The sequence below is a fragment of the Seriola aureovittata genome, chromosome 11 (genome assembly GCF_021018895.1).
Source record: "Seriola aureovittata isolate HTS-2021-v1 ecotype China chromosome 11, ASM2101889v1, whole genome shotgun sequence".
In the NCBI taxonomy this organism is placed as follows: Eukaryota; Metazoa; Chordata; class Actinopteri; order Carangiformes; family Carangidae; genus Seriola; species Seriola aureovittata.
Window position 1 is genome coordinate 21,514,627 of NC_079374.1, and position 23,423 is coordinate 21,538,049.

Consider the following 23,423-nt stretch of genomic DNA (forward strand, 5'->3'; position numbering starts at 1 on the left):
CTGCCCTCCTCTGCACCCACACCTGCACACAATGCACTGGTCAACCTTGAACGCTCTGATTTCTTTCTGTTTTCAACTAATTGGTCATGTATGGGTGATGCATAGCCTCAATCCTAGTGTACATGTATGTGATTCATTTCTATGGATATGTGTGTGTGTGTGTGTGTGTGTGTACACCTGTGCTGTGCTGAAAACCCTTGATGTTTAGTGGATACCATGTGGTCACACAAGGTTTGTTGCACAGCCTCAGTCATCAGTGGGATCTTGTGATTAAACAAAGTAAATTATGAATGCTGAAACAGACACGCATAGGAACACACACGTCGGTTGTCTGACATACCGTAGTCTTAGCTGATGTCGTTAACAGCATGGATTTCACACTGAGGATTTCTCCTCTCTGAAAGTGGAAATGTCTTTGAGCTGTGTTTTTCCTCATGGGTAGAACTTGTTTAGAGAAACTGAGGATAAAAATAATGGTTCTGTCTTTTGATTCCTCTGTGTGTGTAGCAACCTAGCAGCAAAGTGTAGAAAAGGCAGATTAGTGTGTGCTATTTTTTTCCCCTTGTAGATACAGTACAGGTGAGTGTTTGAGAGTGTGTATGTGTGGGTCTGTGTGTGTTAATGGATGGTGGAGTGGCAGCTCGGTCTTTCATCATCTGCGACACCTCAGAGCCAAGCAGAGGTGCTGTTTTAAGACGAACAAGTCTCCGTGCAAACTGACAGCCACTTGATGAACTACAGCAGCCCTGAAAGCTGACGGATTAACAGGCTTGTGTTTAGCGGTGATGTACAGTGATGGACAATCCAGCACTTTGTTCAATTAGGGATGTACCTCGAAACCTCAAATGAACAAATCAGGCTTCAATCAGTCTTTTTCTGTATTTTTTTCTGAGCTGTCCAGTTTTCTGGGAACATTTCACATAAAAGCCTAAAAAAGAAAGAAAAAAGACAGAGCTTTGACAGAGCTTTCCTCAAACCCCCAAACCCATTAGCTGCATGTTTTGAGTCATTCATAAATCCAGCATGCTCTTGAGATTCATACCGTGCAATGATGTGTTAGGCCGCACTCTTCACCAGCATCATCAAAACACCACTTTCAGAAGTATGGTGTTCCACCCCTCCAGCAGAGGTCAGAGACATGGGAACATTCAAGCTGTTCTGGGGGCTCACAGCGGCCCAACACCTACAGAATTTATAACGGTTTTTCCTTTTATCATCTATGTGTTTGTCTCTACTTCTTCAGGATAACAACACCGGAGAAAGATCTCCACACTCCCCTGTATCCATTCATCCTCCCTCCTACTGTACATCTCTTTATCTTCAACAACTACAGTCGATGCTACATTCACATCATTAACATTTAAATCAGGTTTTGTTGCGTCATAGTCTTTGCCAGTGAAATCAATCATAAGAAATATTGACAGTAATACAATCACACATGGAAACAATCTTTAAACAGCATCAGAAAACATAGAAAACTGTGTTCGGTTGTTGAATTTGCATCTTAAATCGGGATAATGGGGACTGATAAATAAAAGAAACAAGAAAGGAGAGATAAATATAGATAGATGGGTGAATAGATGGATACATGTACATACGTTGTAGCTCTTGCCTTGGTGCAGATTTATCGTTAATTAAATTAGCACCGTGTTCTGTACTCACATATACTCTCTGTGCGCAGAGTGCACTGCTGCTGCATTGCTGTAGCGCCAGAGGACAATGACTGATGATAGGACGTCCAGCGTGGCATCAAACTACAGCAGAAAGAGAAACCAGGTAATCAAGGAGAGAGACAAAGAGAGAAAGCTGCAGCATTGGAATAATACATTGTTTGGTTGTTTCGATATCAATAGCTGAAAACTCCATAAGATGGCAATACTCATCCAGTCTCACCAAACTCAAGGTACAAATTCACATACTTTCCCACAGCATTACCACAATGTTGATATTCGTTGCAGACACTTTAGGTTTCATAAAACACCATCAGTTTCTTTGGTTTAGAATTTAGTTTATTGTTACATTTTGATGCCACTGTACTCTAAATGAGGTGCACACATTTGGTTTGTTCTGTCATTACGAGTTTGGAAAGCTGAATTAATTGATTTCTCTTTGTGTTTGAGTTACTGTGTCTGCTGTGTCAGTCCTCCTGGTTTGGCCAAAAAAGGTAGCTGAGGTTGGAGCCTGCTTAAATACAGAGGCCTAAGAAATGGACCAGACCAAGAGCCGTAACAGCATAGGGGGGAATGTTGTTTCTCTGTATCGAGTATTTAGCAAGTCTGTATTGTTTTCCCCTTTCTGTTACTAATAGGCTGATCAGCCAGTATATACAGTTCTTATCTCTCCTGTCTCTTTTAAGGTCAACCTAATAAGGTCACCAAATTTACTTATTTTCATTCATTTGTATTTTTGACATGTTTTGTGTGCTTGCTTGTCCTTGTGTAGGACAACATCTTGTCTGTGGTGTTTGAAATAAAATGACTTCATATATTTTAGCAGTACTGTGAAAATCCTCTTAAAAAAAGAATAATGTAACTTAAAAAGTGCACTTAATAATATATTTACTTGAATAGAGTGGAATAAAAATAGACACAGATCTTTTGGGCACATATTCAGTTCTCATTTAAGACGTCTCAATGGTTTTAAAGCACCAGTTAGCTTGCTATAGAGTGAAATATATACGAGATATATACATGTATAAGTGCTTTACATTGTAATGCATAACCAAGAGACTGGTGTTGACTGCCAGAGGGAAATCAAGGTGATAAACATTATTACGAACATAATATATGACTTTGTGCTTCGTTTTTCAATTAACCTTTCAAAAGGAAGTTGAAAGAAAATCTTGTCTGCCCTAAAGCTAGATCATAAAATATGGCATGATTGTTATCAGTTCATTTTCAAGACACATAATGTACCTGTAAAAAATGTCAACTTTCAATATCGTAGCAGCTAAAGCTACCAAAGATCAGTTGCTGTGATCTAACCCCTTTGCATTGTCTTCTTACCGCTTTATTAAAACTGCCATTGACAGCCAAGCACTTGCTAATTAAAATCGAATCTTTAATAAGGAGATAGCTAGCACTGAAGATAATGGTTTATAATATTTCTATCACATTATGCTAATCACATTTCCCCTCAGTGGCCTAGATGATTTCATTCTTATTAAGGCTTATTTTTTTTTAAACAAACCAGACTCTCAGTCATTTCCTCTAAATAATTATAAGCAATAAGAAGTTTCATTTTGGTAAAAGCCTGCAGATCTGTTTAGCAAACACAGATAGCATTTTGACACTCAACGTGTGCTCCTCTCTGCCCTGTTACCTTGGAGACAAAGGGACCACAGGCACTTTGGAAACGGGATTCATTAATAAATCACTGAGACCTAAGTTATGACTAATTAATCAATGGAAATGGAGGAAAGAAGGAAAGTGGAACTCACAGCAAATCCAAAGGCTGACGCGCTGTGTCTCATGAATGATACAGCTGTGGAGAGAGAGAGAGGGAGAGAGAGAGAGGGAGAGAGAGAGAGCAGTGACGTCAGTGATTTCTATAACATTAGTTGACAACAAGATACTCTTCGTTTTGATGCTACGTTACAATTATATTTTCATATGCTTCATATGCTTCATATGCTTTCACCTGCTGCATCCGTATCATATGCTCACAATGCAGAATGAAGAATAATTACACGATGACTCGTTACAGGATAATGAGGTGTTTCACTTTGAGTTCGTTATTGTTATTGAATGTGAAAAGTGAAATACCACTCTGATGGACCAAATGACAACATGAAATAAAAAAAAGTGTAAAACTGTTGAATGTGTATTTTTTTAACAGATGAAAATAGCAACATCTGCTTTTTCTGTGGTGGATGATTCATACCAGGAGCTCACAGTATGTAACAACAGATGCTTAGAAAGTAGTGCAAAGTACTGTGTGCAGCTGAAATACTATAGGAAACTCTTCCCCTTCATTCATCAGTGTTCAAATATCTAAATTATTATTTATAGGCCACACAAAATTCCTTTTTTTTGCATGCAGTCCTTTAAATCTGATGCTTTTGGGAAAGAGGAGGCCACAAAACAACCCATAAACACACCATTGACATGTAATCATCTTAAGTTGATATGGCTAATGTGTTAGCATTCATTTGAAGTTGTGCCTCTGGCCACCTGATGAATAAAAGCCCAATATTCACTCACGTTTTAGCTCTTATCTTGTCTCCGCCAACTAATGAGGAAAATATCTGGCTCTTTAGCTGCGACATGCTCCACTATGTTCACCTGCTGTCTGCTGTTTGGCGCTGGGCGATTGACTTTATCAGAGTTCTTTTCTTGTGGAAAACAGCTGCCTACTGTGTCTGTGAACAAGGCTGATGACAGTGGTGAACCAAAACACTAAAGCTGTGGGCAGTAAAACCAAAACAATGAGCTAAAGGTTGCAATTTGGGTTATAGGAGCGACACCTTGCACATGACATTTTGATCCATTGTTTATATGAAAATATGGATCCGTGCTGCTTTAAATTCTGCGTATGTTTGTGTTTTAGATGCTGCTATCAATAAACGTTGTCACACAGTACACGTGTGTCAGTCTGGGTCATATTCCAGACAGAATGGCTCAGCTCCGTTTATAACTTGATCTAAAGCCCTGACATTTAGTAACATAAACATGGCATTTTCTGAAAGTCTGGTGTTTAGTAACATCCTTCTGAAGGCTCCGGAGATCCTGGATGAATGAAGGTCTCATTAATGGGGTAAAGGGGATTGTACATTCATTTGCAGAGCCCAGTCTAGCCTACCTAGGCTATTTTGCCCCTCTGCCTCTCCTTGTGCTTCTCCCTCTCTCTCCTTTTTGTTTTCAGGACAGGGTCTCAGGGGACACCATATCGTCAGTTAAATCACCATGGTAACAGGAGATTTGAGGGCAAGCTGGGAGTTGGTTTGAAGTCAACAGAGCTTTCATCCTTTTCCTCTCACTCGTGCTTTGTTTTTGTCATCTTCCCAATCTTTTCTCCTGGTGTCCCTTTTTCTTTCACACTCTCGGATTCTGATTTCATTCGACACATATCTCTTTCTTTCTTTCTTTCTTTCTTTCTTTCTTTCTTTCTTTCTTTCTTTCTTTCTTTCTTGCCACATCTCTGAGAGGTGGCTGTTTTGGCTGCTTTGTCTTTTATTGATTGAAGCTTCACTTCACTGTGTGACAGCGCCAGAAACTGTGTGACGCTGCATTTTGCCAAACACTGATAAATACTTAAATGTAAGTTACATATATCATCATTTCTTTTAATGATTGCAGCCTCACCTCCGCCTGAACTAGAGTTATATAGTTACTGTTATATAAAAAAGGGAAGCATGGTGGGCAGTAGAAAGAGGGGAAAAAAAGAGAAAATGGAGAGAAGGTGAAAAGAGAGGGCAGTCCCAGATAGACCCCCTGATACAAGACAGCTGGTGCTAGTCAGGCTGGCCGTGTAACACATGACTGCCCACACGCACTCGCACACACACATATGGTGTGTGTGTGTGTGTGTGTGTGTGTGTGTCTCGCTCTGTCCTGGAGACCGTCACCCACAGTCTCCCTCTTTTTCTTATTCACACATCCTCTTTCTCGATTGTCTTCTCTCTCACGTACAAACTCTCTCACAGTCTTTTTGCGCACAGGGAGTTTGTGCCGAAATCTCTGGAGCCTCTGACCCATCTGCACGGTCCAGAAACCGAGCCAAACAGAGAGTGTGCCGGCTTTCGCATGGATTCAAGAACCAAATACAGAAAAATCAGATAGGGGGCGACTTCTCACTCTTCTGTACCATTGTGATGATGCTTTAGCATATTTTCTTTTTTCAGTTTGAGCAATGTAAGCAGCTTGCTAGCTTATCTGATGTGCAAACATTTAATAATGAGCAATCTGGTGACACATAGTTTTGTTTTTTTGTGGAATAAATTAAGACTGAAAACACATGCTAACAAACATCCTGTTAACAGTTATAGGTCAATACCACGAAATCTCTGTGAGACTATAGGCAGCCTGCACTTTTTGGTGTTTTTCTGCTTTGTGTCTTGGTTCCTGCCAAAAAAAACTCCATAGCAAAACCAAAAGTCAGTGCTTGTCTTCATAAGAGGTTTGGTAAAAACTGAATAAAGCTCAGTTTTGAGGTGAACTGTATGAGTCTGAACAGTCAAGATCTCCTGTTTCTATATAGCTTTTTATATGATGTGAGGTACATCATATAAACATATCCCATGGAGAACACATTGTCAGACATGAAGTGTTACAGTAAAATATTGTGGAGGAATAATATGATTGAAAAAGCATAATTTTTATAAAGATATAAATTATGATTTGAGGTCTATTAAGAGAAAAGTCTTTGTGTGAGTTGTGAAAATAAATTCACTTTAATGTCATTAGACTGTTACAGAAAAGCCCTGAAAAAGTGTCAAGTATGAACACAAAAATATTCTGCCGTGTTTCAACTGCTTTTGATCTGCAGGCTTCAGTTGGAAGAAGATGATGTGAATGACCTTTTTGAACGTCAAACTTTTAAAAAGTAAAACCTAAATGTGTTTTTTAAAGAACATTAGCTTTGATTGTTGCGTATAGTCTTAAGTATTTAATGTTTATAAGAAATGCATTACATTTGAAACCATCTTTCAGTTCCAGTCTAGCACAATTCATCTGGTTTTGTAAAGGGAGATAATCTGGGATCATGTGTGTTTTGCTGGGTTGATGTGGAATTTAAAGCCAATCACTGTATTCATACAGAGTCAAGTATAAAGGGAGAATATTACTCGTAATTCAACTAATACCGTAATAGAAAAATAATCTGGATTTTTGTTATTCTGATTTGAGCTAATCACATTTGGTTAATCTGCAGCTGACTGCGCTTTCTATAATGTGTCTCACATCCAGCGACTTTCTACTTCATGATCAGACTTGTTGGTGTGTGCACGCAACACTGGCCTCTCACTGAAAAACACAGACACAGCTTAATGCGCAGCTCTCATCCCGTGCCCTCAACTTGTTTGCGGGTCATTTGGTGTAAAAAAAAAAAGAGTCCCTGACAGGTCAACCCTGTGTGGAGAAATCCACGTTGAGCACAGGTTGTATTTTTAATGAGGGCATACAGTATTCTGACTTTCATCATAACTGTAGAAAGTGCATGCAGCATGATCTGGGTCTACTGAGTGCACATTTAACATGCAGTGGACCCATTCACACAGTATGACACAGCAGTTACATGACAGTCTGTCTTGGATCAGGATCAGGAGCTAACCAACCAGACCGGGACATCTTCTATTCGGATTCAGGTTTCAATCAATACATACAGAGCGACTGGCGTAGCGGCCCCCTGGACAGATGATGTGCATTGACCCATTTAGAAAAGACCAAACAGACAACTCATACATGTAAACAGATGGTGTTAGGGTGTTTGCGTGCGTGATTATGTGCGCACTTATAAACAAGTATATGCATGGTGTCATATATAAAAGTTGTACTGACAAGTGTTTGGCCCTTAGAGTCTCACTACTTGGCCACCCGTTCTCTAGGGATCTGTCCTGGAAACCATCATCCCAGCCTACTGGGTAGTGTTTAATGCTCAGTGCTTTACTCGGGGGAACCCTTGTCCAGGATTTCCCAGTTCTTAGAGGAGTCAAGCCGGTGCTGTCTGGAAAATGACGACATAATCTTTGGTGCAAAAGTAAGATGAAAGGTCTTTCTTCCTCTCTTTTCTTTTGTTCTTCAAGCCCATACGTACTCTGTGTTATCTTCACTGGGATTTCACGCTGTTGGGTGTACATCCAGTGATGTGGTAGGCTGTGACCTGCGATAATTGGCTCATGGATGCAAAAGCCTCTATGTGTGACTGTCTACATTCCAAGAGACCCTCTGATAAAAGAGTTCAGAGCTGGAACCTGCTGGCTGAGATGCACTGACCCATAAACAGTCATGTGTTTAGCCTAGTTTTGTGGGTTTCATCTGTTATACTGTGCTAAAGAGCACATACGATTCAGGATATTGGCTAAATAGCAAACAGGGCTAAATAGAGTGATTATGTAACATAATGTGTAGTTATATATATATATTTTTTTTTTTGTGTATATTTATGTGAGACATTTGTTGTTCAAATTTCTACATGGCTGACCGATTTAAATCTTGTGACTACATTGTGTCAGTGATCAGGGAAAACCCTGTCATCGCTTCAAGGCCACGTGCAACATTTTCTCCTAATGCTGTGGATAATGTATAGTGTATCACATTATCGCACAGACTCCACATTACTAAGAAATGACTTGTGGTGATTAGTTGTCGGGTTTTATGGCAGCTCATAGACTGAAACTACTGCTGGTTCAGATTTAAAAAAAAAAAAAAAGAAATGACACGAAACTTTGTAATTCTCATTTTACAATCACAACAAAGTATTGAAGCACGTAGAACTAATGATTTACTGCATAAGGAAAGAGACAGAATAAATTAGCTGAAAATCTCAAATTAATTCTGTGGACAAACTCTGTCCACGTGAGCCTGACTGTTCTCACTGTATAATAAATCGTTTATCTGACCCTCTGTCTTCAAAAGCAATGCAGTGAGTCAGCCAGAATGTTAATCAACACTTTCACAGGAGAAGCAGTTTGTGCACACGTACACGTGCACGGATACACATACATCCACACACAGTCTTTTTTCTGGTTTCTGCTGTGTTTAAAATGTATTCAGCTCCAGAGAGAACAGCTGTCGTCTCTCTGTGTCTGTGTCATCTGTCTAGAAACTCATTTGGGGAGCAGTTACGACTCCTCAGCTTCATCACCACCTTGGGTGTATTTCTACTTTCATTTACCTCATGTCTGTCTTATCTTTTCTTAATTTACACGTGCAGTAATTTAAAAAAAAACGTGGGGCAGTTTTTGTACACAAGGTCTTCAAGCCACACTGGTTTTTAATATCATACTGAGTTGAAAACAGGTTTTCTCCCAGTTATTCATTTTCCTCAGCAAGTCAATGCCTCCCACGGGGAGAGCAGACACTATTCTGTGTAACAACCTTTGGGTTGTTAGTTAATCAGAAAGGCAAGTATCCATGTCCAGTGCTAACAAGGAGAGGACAGCGGAAGGCAAAGGAGGAGGAGGAGGAGGAGGAGGGAGGCATGTGAAAAGAAAAACAAAACAGGAGGATCAGGAGAGGCTGACGCTGACGAGGAATGGAGGAGGACAGAAGTGGATGCGATGATCAAGAAGGAGAAGAAGGAGACTAAAATGTAAAAAGATGAGAAGGTGAAAGAAGAAGCAAAAGCACAAGAAAGGGGAAACACTCAGATACAGTGTGCTGTGCTGTGTGTGTATGTGTGTGTGTGTTATGAGAAATTGTAATCCTAACCCTGATCAGACGATTTGGCCATTAAGTCTTTTATATTCTATTCTATTCTATTCTATGTTCCCTACAGTCCAGTCAGATAGCTCATCATAGCTGTAGCAATGGTTGCGACTTGGCAGCAGTAAAACCCTAATTATCAGTGAGTTATGCAAAAACTGGGGCCAGTGCCAACACTTAACACCCATACCCTCTTTCTCTCTCTCTCTCTCTCTCTCCCTCTCTCTCACTCTCTGTCTCTCTCCCCCATGTTCTTTTGGCACTGATTATGAGCAGAAGATAGAGGGACAGATGAAGCCGTATCTGTTAGGACTTCAATTCCAGAGCAGACTCTGAGGGTGCTGCGGACCTGTGTGCAAAAACACATGAGCATCTATAATACTCCTATAAGTATTAATATTTCTTGAATTATTTATGTTCTGAATGAAAATATACATGAATTCTTATGTTTGAGACAAGGGATTTCAGTGTAAACCCCATGCATCTGACTGAAAATACATATGTCATCCAAAACTTACTGCACACACAGTAAAGGAATCTGTATGTAATCGTGAGAGAAAATACACAAGCACTGTAAATTCATTCAAAAAGTTCATGAAGTTGTTGGATTTGTCTGCATGGGTGAGCTGCTACAATGTATTCCAATTGGTCTGTCTGTGACCCACTGTATATATAAAAATATATGATTTACATATTCTATTAACCTAGGAAATGTTTACATATTTGGCAAGTTGCAAATAAGTTGTATCACTAATATGTTCACGGACAATTAATTTGTTTTCTACCAAAACAACTGGTCTTGCAGTGAACATCTACTTGTAGTGACTACAGCATTAATAACCATTTTTATTTAAGACAGGGTTATTAAATCAAGGTCTGGTTTAATACAAAATACAATGACTTCATACACAAGGTGTTTGTTTACATTTAATCCTTAGCCAAAGTGCTTTTGTTAGGGACGGTCACTTTGTACACCAACCATCCACCTCAACCAACCACCTCCTGGTGACTGCACTGCCGTTAATTCTTTGATTTTATTCATTTATTCAACAACCAAAAAGAAAAAGAAAAATGTCAGTGATGATATTGTCACAATAACATCACTAGGATAAAAGTTTAGTAGAACGTAATTTTGAACAGTCAAGGCTGGAATCAGAGCTAACAACACAAAATGCCCGACCACCTTCACCAGGCTTACTAGCATCTCTAGACAGAACGTTTAGAACCTCCTGTCTAACGGGGAAAGGTACTCTGGGGTGTTACTAAACTACAAAATAAAGTTTCAAATAACAGGACAACCAGGCCACACTGCTTTGACATGTCAGCCATAGAGAGGATCATCATTACAGCCCTGGTTACATGTAAACTAACAAGGCCTGGCTCTGCTACTCACCCACTGTTTTTACCTGTGCGTTCACAAAAATCTTCTCCCATTTTATTTTACTGATTTATTCATTCTGTATGTATGTGGTTTTTAAAGCTATGTGCTGAAGCTTAACTAACTAACTTTAGGGAGAAAAGGGATAGTGTACCAAAAACTCAACCACTAAACAGTGTGCGCTCCTCCCGAACAGCAATTAATAAAATACAGTTTTCATTGACACAATATTCCATTATTATCAATAACTACAACATACACTAATAACTGAGATGTTACTGAAGATATAAATGTGTTTAATCTCACAGAGGACAGATGTCACAATCCACACTGCTTGAGTCTTTGTGTGCTGACAGGTGCAGACTGCCTCCTGTTCCATCATCCATCCATCAACCCACCTCTGCTGCTGACTCTATGAAAATGGTCCATATCGAATTAGTAGAATCATTTGCAGCCAAACAAAAATGTAATTGCGTCCTCCTCTCTGTTCCTCAAGGGCAAGGGCTCAATTCAGGGACGTGGAAACTCAATTACACCACAAGGAGCAAAGGAATAATCTGGGAGACAGGGAACAAGGAGGGGGCAGATGAAGAAAGAGGCAGACAGGGCGGCAGATGGACGGACAAACAGAGGGAGACAGAGAGGCAGTGTGGGGGAGAGAGCAGCAGAAACACAAAGGTGAGAGAAAGAACGACAGAAAGATAGAGAGAGAGAAAGAGAAATACTGAGCCACTCTTAAGCTGCCAATCAGCGACTCTCTGAGCTTCCAATCTAATCGAGGTGACTCATATGTGTTAGTGCTCTGAGAAAAAAAAAGACTCCCAATAGACACATTTATTGAAGCCAAGGAAAACCACTTAACGCTCCCAAGATGAGGAAAGGGATTCAAAGTGTTTGAAGTACAGTTGTGTAGTTCACAAGCAGCTCATTTTATAACTGGGCTGTGTGGCGACGGAAGATCTGCTGTTTGCAGAAAGTAATGACGCGAGGGGAATGGTAAACAAAGGCAGGTATAAGTAAAAGGCCAGAGAGAGGAGGGAGAGAGCTGAACAGAGAGGAGGAAGAGGAGGGGGCATGGGAGGGGGGAGGGCAGACAATGAGGAGGAATTATGCATCATTAAAACTGGACTAAACAAGATTTTTATGCAAATACACCTGTCTGGGCTGAAACTGTGCAGCAGGGTCCCACTGTTAGAGGTGCTGTTGATTTTATAGGTTTAAAATCTTGTGCATGAGAAATGTCAGCTCCAGCCAAACTTCAGTTTTCACTCACTGACTCATTTTTATCTGAAAATGAACAAGTTGAGCCAGTGCAGCTTTTAAACATGTTGGCATTCAAATGAAAAATCTATGTAAAACTCAATACACTGCATGTGAATTGAAATATGCAAATGTCTAAGTAAGTATAAAACCGCATTCACACTAAGGATTGAACAACTATCAGTCCTACACAAAAAACTAAAATACTACTACTACTAATAATAATTACCAAATGTAAATGCCTGCAAGAAGCATTCAAGATGAACGTAAGGAGGTGGTTTAAAGGGGCTATTTGTAAGTTTTCTCTGCCGCCAAACGTGGTTTCTTGACGGGAGCAGGTGGTGGTGATTGTCACTTGACAAGAGCTTCAGCCATCGATGTGTTTACAAGACAAGAGGTTATATATAATACAGCACTATGTCTTCAGGGTGGATTGGAGGCTACAGTGAGTCGCTATCGGAAAGTGGCGATACGCTGGTTCGCATGCTAAGAGGAATGAAGTTCGATGCTGAACTCGCAATGTTTCTTATAGACTGGTAAATAAACAGCTGTTGATACTAACGTTAGCTACGTAGCAATAGCAAAACTTACAAAAATCTTCTTTCAGATGCATTCTGGCTGGATGGTTTACGTTAGGGAAAGATCATGGATAGGTTTAACACACGCACAAGGAAATACCACAGGGATCTGAATAAAGAAATGTGATGTGATGATTAACATTTAACTGTAAGGATCTTCGTTAGCCTTAACCAAAGTGCTGACAGGATTCAAGATGCAAACCCTGGTCTCAGTTCTGCATTTTGTTTGAGTTGCCTTCTATACTGACCACAGCCAGCACATAAACATCTCACTTCATTCCCTCAAAATTCATCTGAGATTACATTTCCAATCACAACGTAAATGAAGAAAAAAAGTAGTAGTATTTGTGTGCATAAGCCCATTACCAAATGTGTGTGTGTGTGTTGTGTGTGTGTGTGTGTGTGTGTGTGTGTGTGTGTGTGTGTGTTGTGTGTGTGTTTGTGTGTATTTTTCTGTATGTATGTGTCTTAAATTGCTGGTTGCTCTCCACTGGGGCAGGGAGTTAAAACAAAAGCCCTCAGGATGCTCCTTCCTCGTTAATTAGCAGCTCTAAATGGGCATACACTCCCTCTGGTTGACCACACACACTCACACTCTCTCACACACACACACACACACACACACACACAGACACACACACACACAGTATGTATAAGCAACAAGCAATTGCAAGTTAAAATCATAAAATAAGACCATTAAGCAAAAAGCACAAGCTATATTGCAAGCACAGAAACACATGTCTGTGCACATGTAAAGGCATCACACACACACACACACAGACACAACCTTTGCCTCCTCAGCAGACACATCCGACATGGCTGCGGCCGCTTGCTCAGCTGCAAAATATTGCGTTTAATAATTCAGGACCTACTGCTTGGCTCGGCTCAGCTCTGCACCTCGCCTTGCACGCTGGCTGAGTTCACCCTGCAGAAAAACCCTACTGGGATTCTTCCTCTGTCCCTCCCTTCCTTTCCTCTCCTCTTGTTCCCTCCTGTCTCCTTCTTTTTTAACCCCCCCCCCCTTCTGTCCTTTCCCTCTTTGCCCCGCTCCTGTGGGGGGCTCAGTTGGTCCCCTCTGTCCTTGCTTGTCATCTAGGAGAGAAATCCTTGCTTGTCTTTCGGCCCGTCGTGCTCTGTCTCTCTCTTGTCCTCTTTGCTGCAGTTGTCTTCATCCTCCCATTCATCTCCCTCCTTCATCCCACTTTAGTTTGACCGTTAATCATCCTTCCACACTCCCTCCCTTCCTCTCTTTGCCCTCTCCTATCACTCCCTATCTATTTCCATCCCATACACTTTGCTCCTTAATTTTTCTCCTCTGTCTCCGCCCCCCGTCTCAATCACCTTTGCGTTTCTTCTTTCCTACATTAACACCCCCCCCATATTCCTGACTCTTACTACCAGTAAGGGTAGTAAGAGTCCCTCACCTCCTCTCTTCATCAGCCCTCTCCCCTCACAGTAGCCTGGCAGTATTGATCTGTATTGGGGCTGAACTACAGTCGATGGATGGGCACATAGAGTGAGGTGCCATCTGTGAGCGGTTTTTGCCCACTGGGGACTCAGTGGGGTTCAATGCGGAGATTAAGCCAGGACACACACACGGCTGACTGGACTAATGCTTCGTACACACCCGCAGGTTTTAAAGAGCTTCATCCTGGAAACGTTTAGGAAACTTTCTGTGGAGGTCATGTTTTTTCCAGAAAAAGCATTTACTTCAGGGATTTTCATTCTGCGCTAATATCAAGAGAGAGAGACGTGTCATCGGTTGACTAAGACACTAATGTGTTTGGTGAAGCAATAAGATACAAGCGCATACACAGGGTTCATTATTAATCACAGCTCTAAACATAAAGCTGGGAATTAGGCAGGAATAATAGTTCAGCAAAACCCAGCAGAGTCATAAATGGGTTGTGGTGGTGTCAACGACATCTCTACTGATTATTCATTTTCTCCTAATGCGCTCACAGCTGGGAAAATTACTGCGATGCAGTTAGTTAAAAAATATCTTGTGGCAACCAATGTGACAGTGCGATCAGGAAATTCATTAGCAGCAGACAAAATCTCTTTTCAAGGTCTCTGGCTGCGGTTGTTGTGTTTCAGCTGCACAACGGTGACAGTCAGTGCTGTCGATCAGCTGAGGTTCGTTTTGATAGACGGGGTGTGTGACAGAATGATTTGTTTTAAGGATCTAAAAAAAACTGTGACTGTGACTTATAACTTTACTCTGTTTTCTCTGGCAATTTATAAGCTGTGAGTCAGTAACTGGATTCAGTGCAGGGACAAAGAAAGGCTACATAATGAGAGTCAGTGGCTCCGTGTAACAAGAGCATACAGATAGAGAAGATTATCAATCTAAATAATCTCAACATATAAAATGATAACACTCTCCAGCCTGCCTGTGTCCTGTTCCTTAAAAGTGAATTATAATTTTCCTCATTACAATATGACATAAACAACAGCTAATTGAATCCCTGTGGATATTACTCCATGTGCTCGTGCACTGCGCTGTTATGGCTTCGGTTACATTCAGTATTCTAGGCTAACAAGCTGCTGTATTTTTCTTTCTATGGGAGTCATTACAATAAAAACATAGAACTAAACTGAGAATTGAATGAAGCTGAAATTGAGACTCATCTGACACATCAGAGGACAGCTCAACTCTCAAACATCTACATCAAAGGAGCTCATTATAAATGACATAAGAGGTAAGAATTTGTTCAAAAATCACACAAAGTAACTTCCCATTTGATGTATTTTCTTTTTTGAGGTAAAAAAATACCATCCTTAAATGGCCACATGAACTAAAGAATGAATGGACTTTCAAACACTTTCTTTCTTTTCTGTAGCTTCCAAATGAGTGTTACTGTTCTGGCTTCGAATCCTCAAAGATACAATCCCACATTAAAATGCACTTGTTAGAGCCCAAAGCTTCGCCAACACTGAGCAAGTTTCCAACTGGCAGAACTGCCCTTCTCAGAACGGTCTTTTATTTTCTTTCCTTATTGTTTGTGATTTTGTTGCCAACCTGAACATTCGTTGCCAGTGCTGGACCAATCGAGCAACAGAATAATAGTTGACAACGAACCAAAATAATAGAAATGGTGCAAATTCCACCACTTGAATCTTACCAGCTGGTGCTTATACAAAGCGTTGTGTGACAACTAGGAATCACCCACATCTGTTACGGTACGTTTGCTCTATGCATTATATTGTGCTGGATTCAGGGTTAGGTTTTTTGGTGTTTAGAAAATGACCCTGCCACACAATGTATGGTAAAAATCTAGCAATGGAAAAAACAAGGAGCAGCTGTGTGCAGCTCCAAAATAAATGTGTAAATGGGCCTTGAGTTGAAAGTGATTTTTAAAATGTTTTTCTAAAGTCAAGGCTGGACTGTGATGTTCAGCTTTTCAAGTCACCAAGGATGAGAAGCCCTAGAGCTGCTCAAAACCACAGACAGTTTAAACATCCACACTTCCATGGCAACTGAGCAACCTCTGCTGATGAAGATAGTGTGATGCTGTCGAAAGCTCCAGACGAAGTTGTTTGCCTTAGAGTTTGTTCATTTGTCTCACTGTTTTTTTAGCCCGCAGAGCAGGAGTCTTCAGAAACAGTAAACAACACAGAGCAGTGTAACATTTTCAGCAGCTGCTGGATAGGGAGGATAATCCCAGCAGGACACACACCAGCTCAGCCACACTCAGACCGACTCAACTCTCACCTCATCTGCACGGGAGGCACAGTGTGAGAACATGGTCAGAAACGACAGATACAACGTTTTCTGTAAAGTATTTGATGTAGCCTTTATTTATCATTATTTCTATAAATAAGAATATGAATAAAAAGAGGAAAACTGATGAAAAGTGCTGAGAGATGCTGTTTATTTCAGTAATAACAGTACTGCACTTTATGATAGAGACAAAGAGGCCATTTAACTGATCCACTCTCCTGTGTGGAGTAAGTACACCTTCGTATTCCTGAGTGCTACGGTTCATACATTAGTACAAAGGCCAGAAGGAGAACCAAGTCACGAGTGACAGTAACAGCCTAATTTTCTGTATGATCCACAATGGTCAAGATACAGAAGAATACAATGTCCTGGCATAAATAGCATATTGTCAATATTGAGACCATACCAAAATGTCATGCGTTAGGAGCCAAGCAACCCATAGTTCACACCCTGTGGATGTACAGTATCTATAGCAGCACATTAGCAGCAGCTGCCCTCCATCAGTGTCTGCAGTGGCTACAGCCCAATAAAGCAATCACTGTATTGTGCACTCAATGAGCTTGATCTGAAAACAGATTTACAGTCACAGTTAGGAGCGTAATGTGTGAGTGATGTAAGAGCTGTAACTTTGCTGGGTCAGACAATCTGAAGCACATCTCTTCTGCTGACATTAGTCGCATCATTAGGCACCTTTATTTGGCTTTATTTATATGTCTCTTTTTTTATTCCTTAGAAACACATCAAATATTTTTCTCAACATTCAAAGTTACATAACTGTTGTTTGTGCTTCATTTGAATATGTGTACTCATTGGCCCTTATACTTCCCCATTTAATTATAACAAACAAACTCAAGTATGGTGTTGTGAGTACTTCCTCTGGGTCTGTCAGTGCTCCGGCTGCCAGAAGCGTAACATAATCTCTGTTTACTGTTTACCTAACTAATTTATTTGCTTTGATATGTTCCAAGACTTCCAGCGGCCCCTGGCAGGAACGCAGTGGGCAGTAATTAGCAGAAATCATGCCACTTCATGAGGCCAAACCAGACAGCTGCTGTGGTTCACTTAGACCAGTAAAGAGTGTTTAAGCAGCTGTTTGACACTGTGGTGTGGGTGGTACCCAACAACGGCATGGCCGCTCCGACCAGACCGGCTGCCGAGGCACAACATCAGATACACAATCCACACCAACTGAAGTCCACACAGGTGAGAGGAAAACCTAATGAACACGCACTTGAGAGCCACGGTAATTCAGCAGCCTCCACTATCTGTCAATTTCCCACGACACCTCAGCCTGAGAGGATTTCTCCTCTATGCTACAGGAATAAAATGAGCTACACTCAGAAACATAAATGTTTCTTTGTTAAAATGAAAATGGTTGAACTGTGAGATTTGCAGCTCAAGAAAGAGGCAAACAGCATTTCCACATAGCTCATTAATATTGCAGAAATACAGCGAAAATGTTTGTCTCGTTTTTAGCTTTTAAATCGCTACAAGTTCTCACATCTTAGCCTTTACGGTGATACTTGTCACCTGTGGTCGCACTAATATGACAAACCTTTAGTTATTAAAATCAAGCAAAAGAGAGCTTTATTTTAACTTTCATTTCAGCCAAATATTAATGGCTATAGGAGATGTGCTGATTTATGTTTAGGCGTTGTCTGGCAGGTTATATTTCAATTTCAGATTCTTTCTCTTTTTCTTTTCCTGCTGTTATTTTGAGAACTTAGGCAAAATAATAGACTGCATTTATGCGTTGACTCATAAACAGGCAGTCAACCATGTTGTGGGAGCATGACTTTGCCAGTTATTTAATAGTCTGAAATACTCTGACACAAACTCTGAAAGTTTGCAACTTCAACTTTAAGTGTATTATTATCCCCAAAAGAAAAAGTGAAACTTATATTCTTTGGCATTACCCCCCATACGAAACAATCTCTGTGCAGACGACCATATTAGCTTCATATCAGAAATAATATCACATATCACATGACCATCCATGTACACTGGGCATGTGCATGCCAGTGTAAACAGGAAGCAGATTGTCTACTCTGCAGTTGCTTAGTTAAACAAAATACTACAAACGAGGAACAACAAAGACAATTGAAACATTAAAAAACAGAATTTAACTGCACACCAGCTGCTAACAAAGACAACAAGGTCAGTAATACTTGTAATACATTATCCACGTCGCTTTCACCACTGGTAGTCGAGACTGATAAGACCAAATCTGGGCGTGACCGTTGGTGTCTACGTGACCGTTTCCACCCAGACTACAACACAACGAGTTTTCAAATCAAACAGGGCCAGCAGCGTTTCCAAAAGTCTCTGTTTTTGGGGCCGGGAGTTATGTGTCTAAACTTAACTAAACTAAAACGTAGTGGTGCGGATGTTAACTTAGACTCTCACTCTTCTGATTCATTACAAATAGAGAAAGATCTGCGAACTTGTGTTTGTCGGATTCGAGTTGAAATTGTTTAATTATCACTCTCAGAACAGAAATGTGCAAAGGATTGTTTACTGAACTCACAATTTAAGTCTTTTAGAAAAATTGTCTCTTTATCCAGCTTCGATTTCTACAGCTTAGTTATTTCAGTGGCCAAAAATAAATTCCATCTACTCCTCGTGTCTCATTGTCTCAGTATTCGGTATGTGCCATAGGTCTCTGTCTGTGTGACCTTGAGGAGGTGCTGATTCAGACATAACTCAGGTGAGGATTCAGCAGCGGATTTCAAGAACACAGACAACTCAAGAATGAAAAAAAGGGGAAGTGATAGAATATGTGATGGATTGACAGTGTCACAGGTTTAGTGGTTAGGGTAGCAGTGTCAAAGAATTTATTCCAAACAAAACCAAAGTCCATACATACACAGATGCCACAGATGAACCAAACACCAAACCTCATCACCAAATAACAATGATCCCACAAGGACAAGACAGTACAAGGGCTTCTTTGGAACGGAACTGATTAGTGATGGAGAACAGGTGGGGAAGCAGACACAGGTGGGACACATCAGGGAATAAACCAAAGGAAGCAAAACTAGAAACTCAGACACTGGGGCGACATGACTATCAAAATAAAACAGGAAGTGCATGGGGAAACAGAGCACAAGACAGGGAAGACAAAACTAGACACCAGAAACACCAAAACCTAGAACAGAAACCCAAAACTAAATCAAGAAAGTCCAAAAAAGAGACCACCATGAGACCTTGACAAACAGAGTGATATGTGTGTGTCGGCGTGTTTTTTCTGTATCTGATTTCTTTTTAACCTGTACATCCTGGTATGCATAAATGTGGCTTTGCATGCACGTGTGCAAAGTATAAAAAAACAAGAGGCAGAGAGGGTTTGTGTCTATGCATGCATCAATCTAAACACATTCAGAGCGGAGCAGGTCGCCTGTGCAGCTCTGACCACAAAACATTCCCCCCACAGTTTAATAATGAGCTCTGTGGAGACTGTTCTGCATAATCAAATTGAGACGCACATGCAGACAGAGATGTCTGAAACACTTACACAAGTGGGCACGTAATAATCCACACACACACATACACACGCTTTGTGGGAGACTTCTTTCTGTATAGCTGTCAACTACTGTAAGTGTGCGTTTCTGTGATGACGCCATGCAATTGTGGTCACCAAAAAAACAGAAGAAAGAAAATTTGAAATGGAATTCAAGTCAAAGACAATGCGACTCTTTAATAAAATGACAGTATAAAAAGCTACAAAATTGAACTCATAACTGAACCCAGACGCACTCACACCTGCCTCCCTTTAACCCTTCACTCTTTTAAATTTATGTGATGAGATTTAATTATGTAAAACCTGAGACTTCAGCAATTATATGAATACTGACATTTACACTTAACTTTAACACTCACTTTTTAATGAGTATTTTACACCATGGGTCTGTCACCGTGTTAGTCCATTTGAACTACTGATTGCACAGTGAGTATATGGAGGTGTGTGCATGTGCATGTGTGTTAGCACGCTGTTTTTGCTGTGGTGCTTTGTATTGAGAGTCCTGGAATTTCATTGGTATTCATACCGACTATGTAAATTCTGGTATCATGACATCCCTTCTTGAGAGAGACACAAAATGACATCAAAGAGAAGCAAAATTATCCCAAAGAGACACAAATCAACTACAAAGAAAAGAAACACGTCCACAAAGAGATGCAAAATGATTACAGACAGACACAAAACAACTACAAAATGACTACAAAGAGACACAAAACACCTACATACAACATGGCAGCGTCTCTTTCAGTCTGGGTGTCTTGCTCCTGTATAGGAGGGGTGGGTGGCCTTTTATATTTAAGTGCCCAGTGGCGCATTGTCTGATAATCAGGTCAGTCAGGTAAATACTCAGTAACCCCTGTGACTTTTGTGAACAGGGGAATATTTAATGGTCTTTCTTTTTGGTTCTCAGCCTCTGTCTCGACGCTGCACTCTCATTATGTCGCTCTGCAACATAAACAAACCTGAAAACCAAACTAGACAAGCTGCTAATTGGTGACATCAGAGTCACAGCGATTCATAAATCACAGCATCCACCTTTTCTGCTTCCTAATTAAATCTTTCCAGACTAGTGAGCAGGCAACGGTTTGTAGAGGGGACAAGAACACACCTCAGTGGATCACTCACAAGAGTGTAATAAATATAACAAGTCTGGAGGAAACGCTTTTTGGTTTATTTAATCAGTGTTGGAAATGTGCCATCAAGGATGTTATGTGGCTGCAAAGATTATCCAAGCATTACACTTAAATCAAAACATCCATAGGACGTCATGGTTCACAGAGAACCAGCTGACTATGGTGCAAACACTCTCCTCCTGGTCTTCAAACATATTATGTATGTATTAAGTCAGTGGGTAACAATGTTTTTAGATGAAGTGCCTCTCCAAATCAGTCATTTTAAGTCGTGGCTTGTGTGTATATATATGTACGTTTTTTCTGGTTATACATCCTACAAAAAGAGGGAGATTAGGAGTTCATGAACGCACACTATGACAAAGCAGTCGAGTCATGGCAGCGGGCCTCCTGTTTCATCATCATTCACCGTGGTAACAACAGCACAGAAGGCGTGATACGCTTCTCAGTTGAAAAAACTCTGTGATGTATTGGACTCTGGTGATTGGTAGCTGAGGAAAGTCCTTGAAGCAGTTGGAAGTGAAAACAGGATAAAATTTGACACCAAACTATGAAAGATACTGTATGTCACGTTATGCCTTAAGAAAGGATTTTAACTGTTTTTCGAGAGGACAAAACCGAATCTTTGAGGACTCATGTTTGCTGCCAGCTAACCCACATTCATGCAGAACGGCTGCAGCCCCAGTTTCACTCATTCAAACAGCTCTGCACCCGATACACAGTTTCATCTTGCTTAAAAATGAATGAGGTTTGAGTCATGACCAGCAACTGTTTCCATCTATTTAGGTTCTGTCCTGTCACTTTCTGTTAGAGTAGACAGCCAAGGACAGGCAACACACAAGAGTGGTCCGCCTGGCTGTGAACACTGACGCTAATTTATGCACCTTTGAACAGAAGATTATGCCATTTTTTGTTGCATTAGCATTAGCTGTGATCCAACAAATCAAAATCTATCCATCTATTAAAAGAAAAACAAAATAAGTGAGTCAGTGTTAGCACTGCTATAGCTAGTGATGAGTAGCTTACATCTATAGCAAAAATGCTCCTAAATTCTCAACACTTTCTACTGATTTCTGGGTTTAGGTGATGTTGATGGAGTTTGGCACATAAGGCCCACTGTAACTCACACACGCAAGTATTGCTTTTTATTGCTGAAAACAATAACTGGATGTGCCAGTGAAAAGCTCAATGGTGCCATCCTGAATTTTTTTTTTTCTTTTCATTTTGGCACCGTTATGATACCATTGTTTTCATTGCTGAAAGCAGTGGCTGGATTGGTTGATCATTAATGGAAGCGCTGACTTCCACATCAAACTGTTTATTTGAGGTATGTTTGAATTGAATTTGATTATATTTGTTTGTATACGTATATTTCTTTTTTTTGTGACAATGTATAAAAAATGATGATCAGCGATGTATTGATCAGAGATGTCATTGGGATACTTGAGAAAAAGGATGTCCAAGTAGCAGCATTTGTGAAAAAAGATTTTGCTCCAGTTTTACAACAATGATATCGATCTCTTCCTTTCTGCCACTAAAAACACACACATACATAAACTGAGTTATAAGAGACAGATGGGAATGTTAGTTGCTGCCGGTTATCATTTGTTCACCAGGATGGTGTGTGCGTAAAGGACTGGTAACCTGTCAATGTGTGTCAGTACCAACCACACTGCAGGAGCAAATACAATAAAAATCATGACTGAACGTGATCGGCACAGGACGAGGAGCTCACATGTATCAACAGGTTAGTAATTATCGAGGTGTGCTGAGCTTCTCACACCAATAACACTTCCAGTGACACTTTTGTTACTCTGATCTTGAAAATTGGAAGTTGGCTCTGGTATCACATGGTGTGTGCCTGTGCTGAAAGAGAGGGGGCTAGCGTATATACAGTATGTGCTTTCAGAGATACAGTGGTGCAGACAGTGGAGCTGAGCACCAGATGGGGACAACTGACAGACTGAATTTCATCTGAGATCGTTTTACTGTTTTGTTTAGGTGAGTTGACAACCTACAACACGGTGCATCTTATTTTAGTTCACAACCGGTTAACGATAGAAAAATGTGACCAGGCTATCCAGGATAGACGTGCTGTCAACACGCAGGACCATGAGAGACCTCTTATAAAGCAGTGACATGGAGTGAAGATAAGCCAGAGGGCCGAGGTCGAATGGTTATTGGTCATTAACTTCCAGTGACTGTCAGCCCGTTCGTACCAGATCTCTGCCTTCACACATGATCCTGCAGTACATGATCAGTATCTTAGTACAGCATGATCTGTAGCATCTTCTCTTCAGGCTGATCATTCAGTAAAACATCCTGAGTCACTGTTATAAAAGACACTGAGACGCTTGAGAAAATCTATTTTTTATCAGCTAGGATCATGGACTAACACATGCATGCACGCAAGCACGCATGCACACACGCACACAGGGAGGTGCAGAGAGGTGGCTGAAAATTGAGTGCAA

The 23,423-nt window shown here is 40.6% G+C and overlaps 1 protein-coding gene across 1 annotated transcript in view; it reads right to left on the reverse strand.

Moving 5' to 3' along the window:
- LOC130178108 (transmembrane protein 163-like) overlaps nt 1–23,423 on the reverse strand; it is a 61,581-nt gene that overhangs the window by 13,151 nt on the left and 25,007 nt on the right. Inside the window, exons 3-4 of the mRNA XM_056390226.1 lie at nt 3,440–3,483; nt 1,663–1,754 (exon numbers count right to left, since the gene is read on the reverse strand). Coding sequence (XP_056246201.1) covers nt 1,663–1,754; nt 3,440–3,483 — 136 coding nt within the window. The remainder of the gene's footprint in view (nt 1–1,662; nt 1,755–3,439; nt 3,484–23,423) is intronic.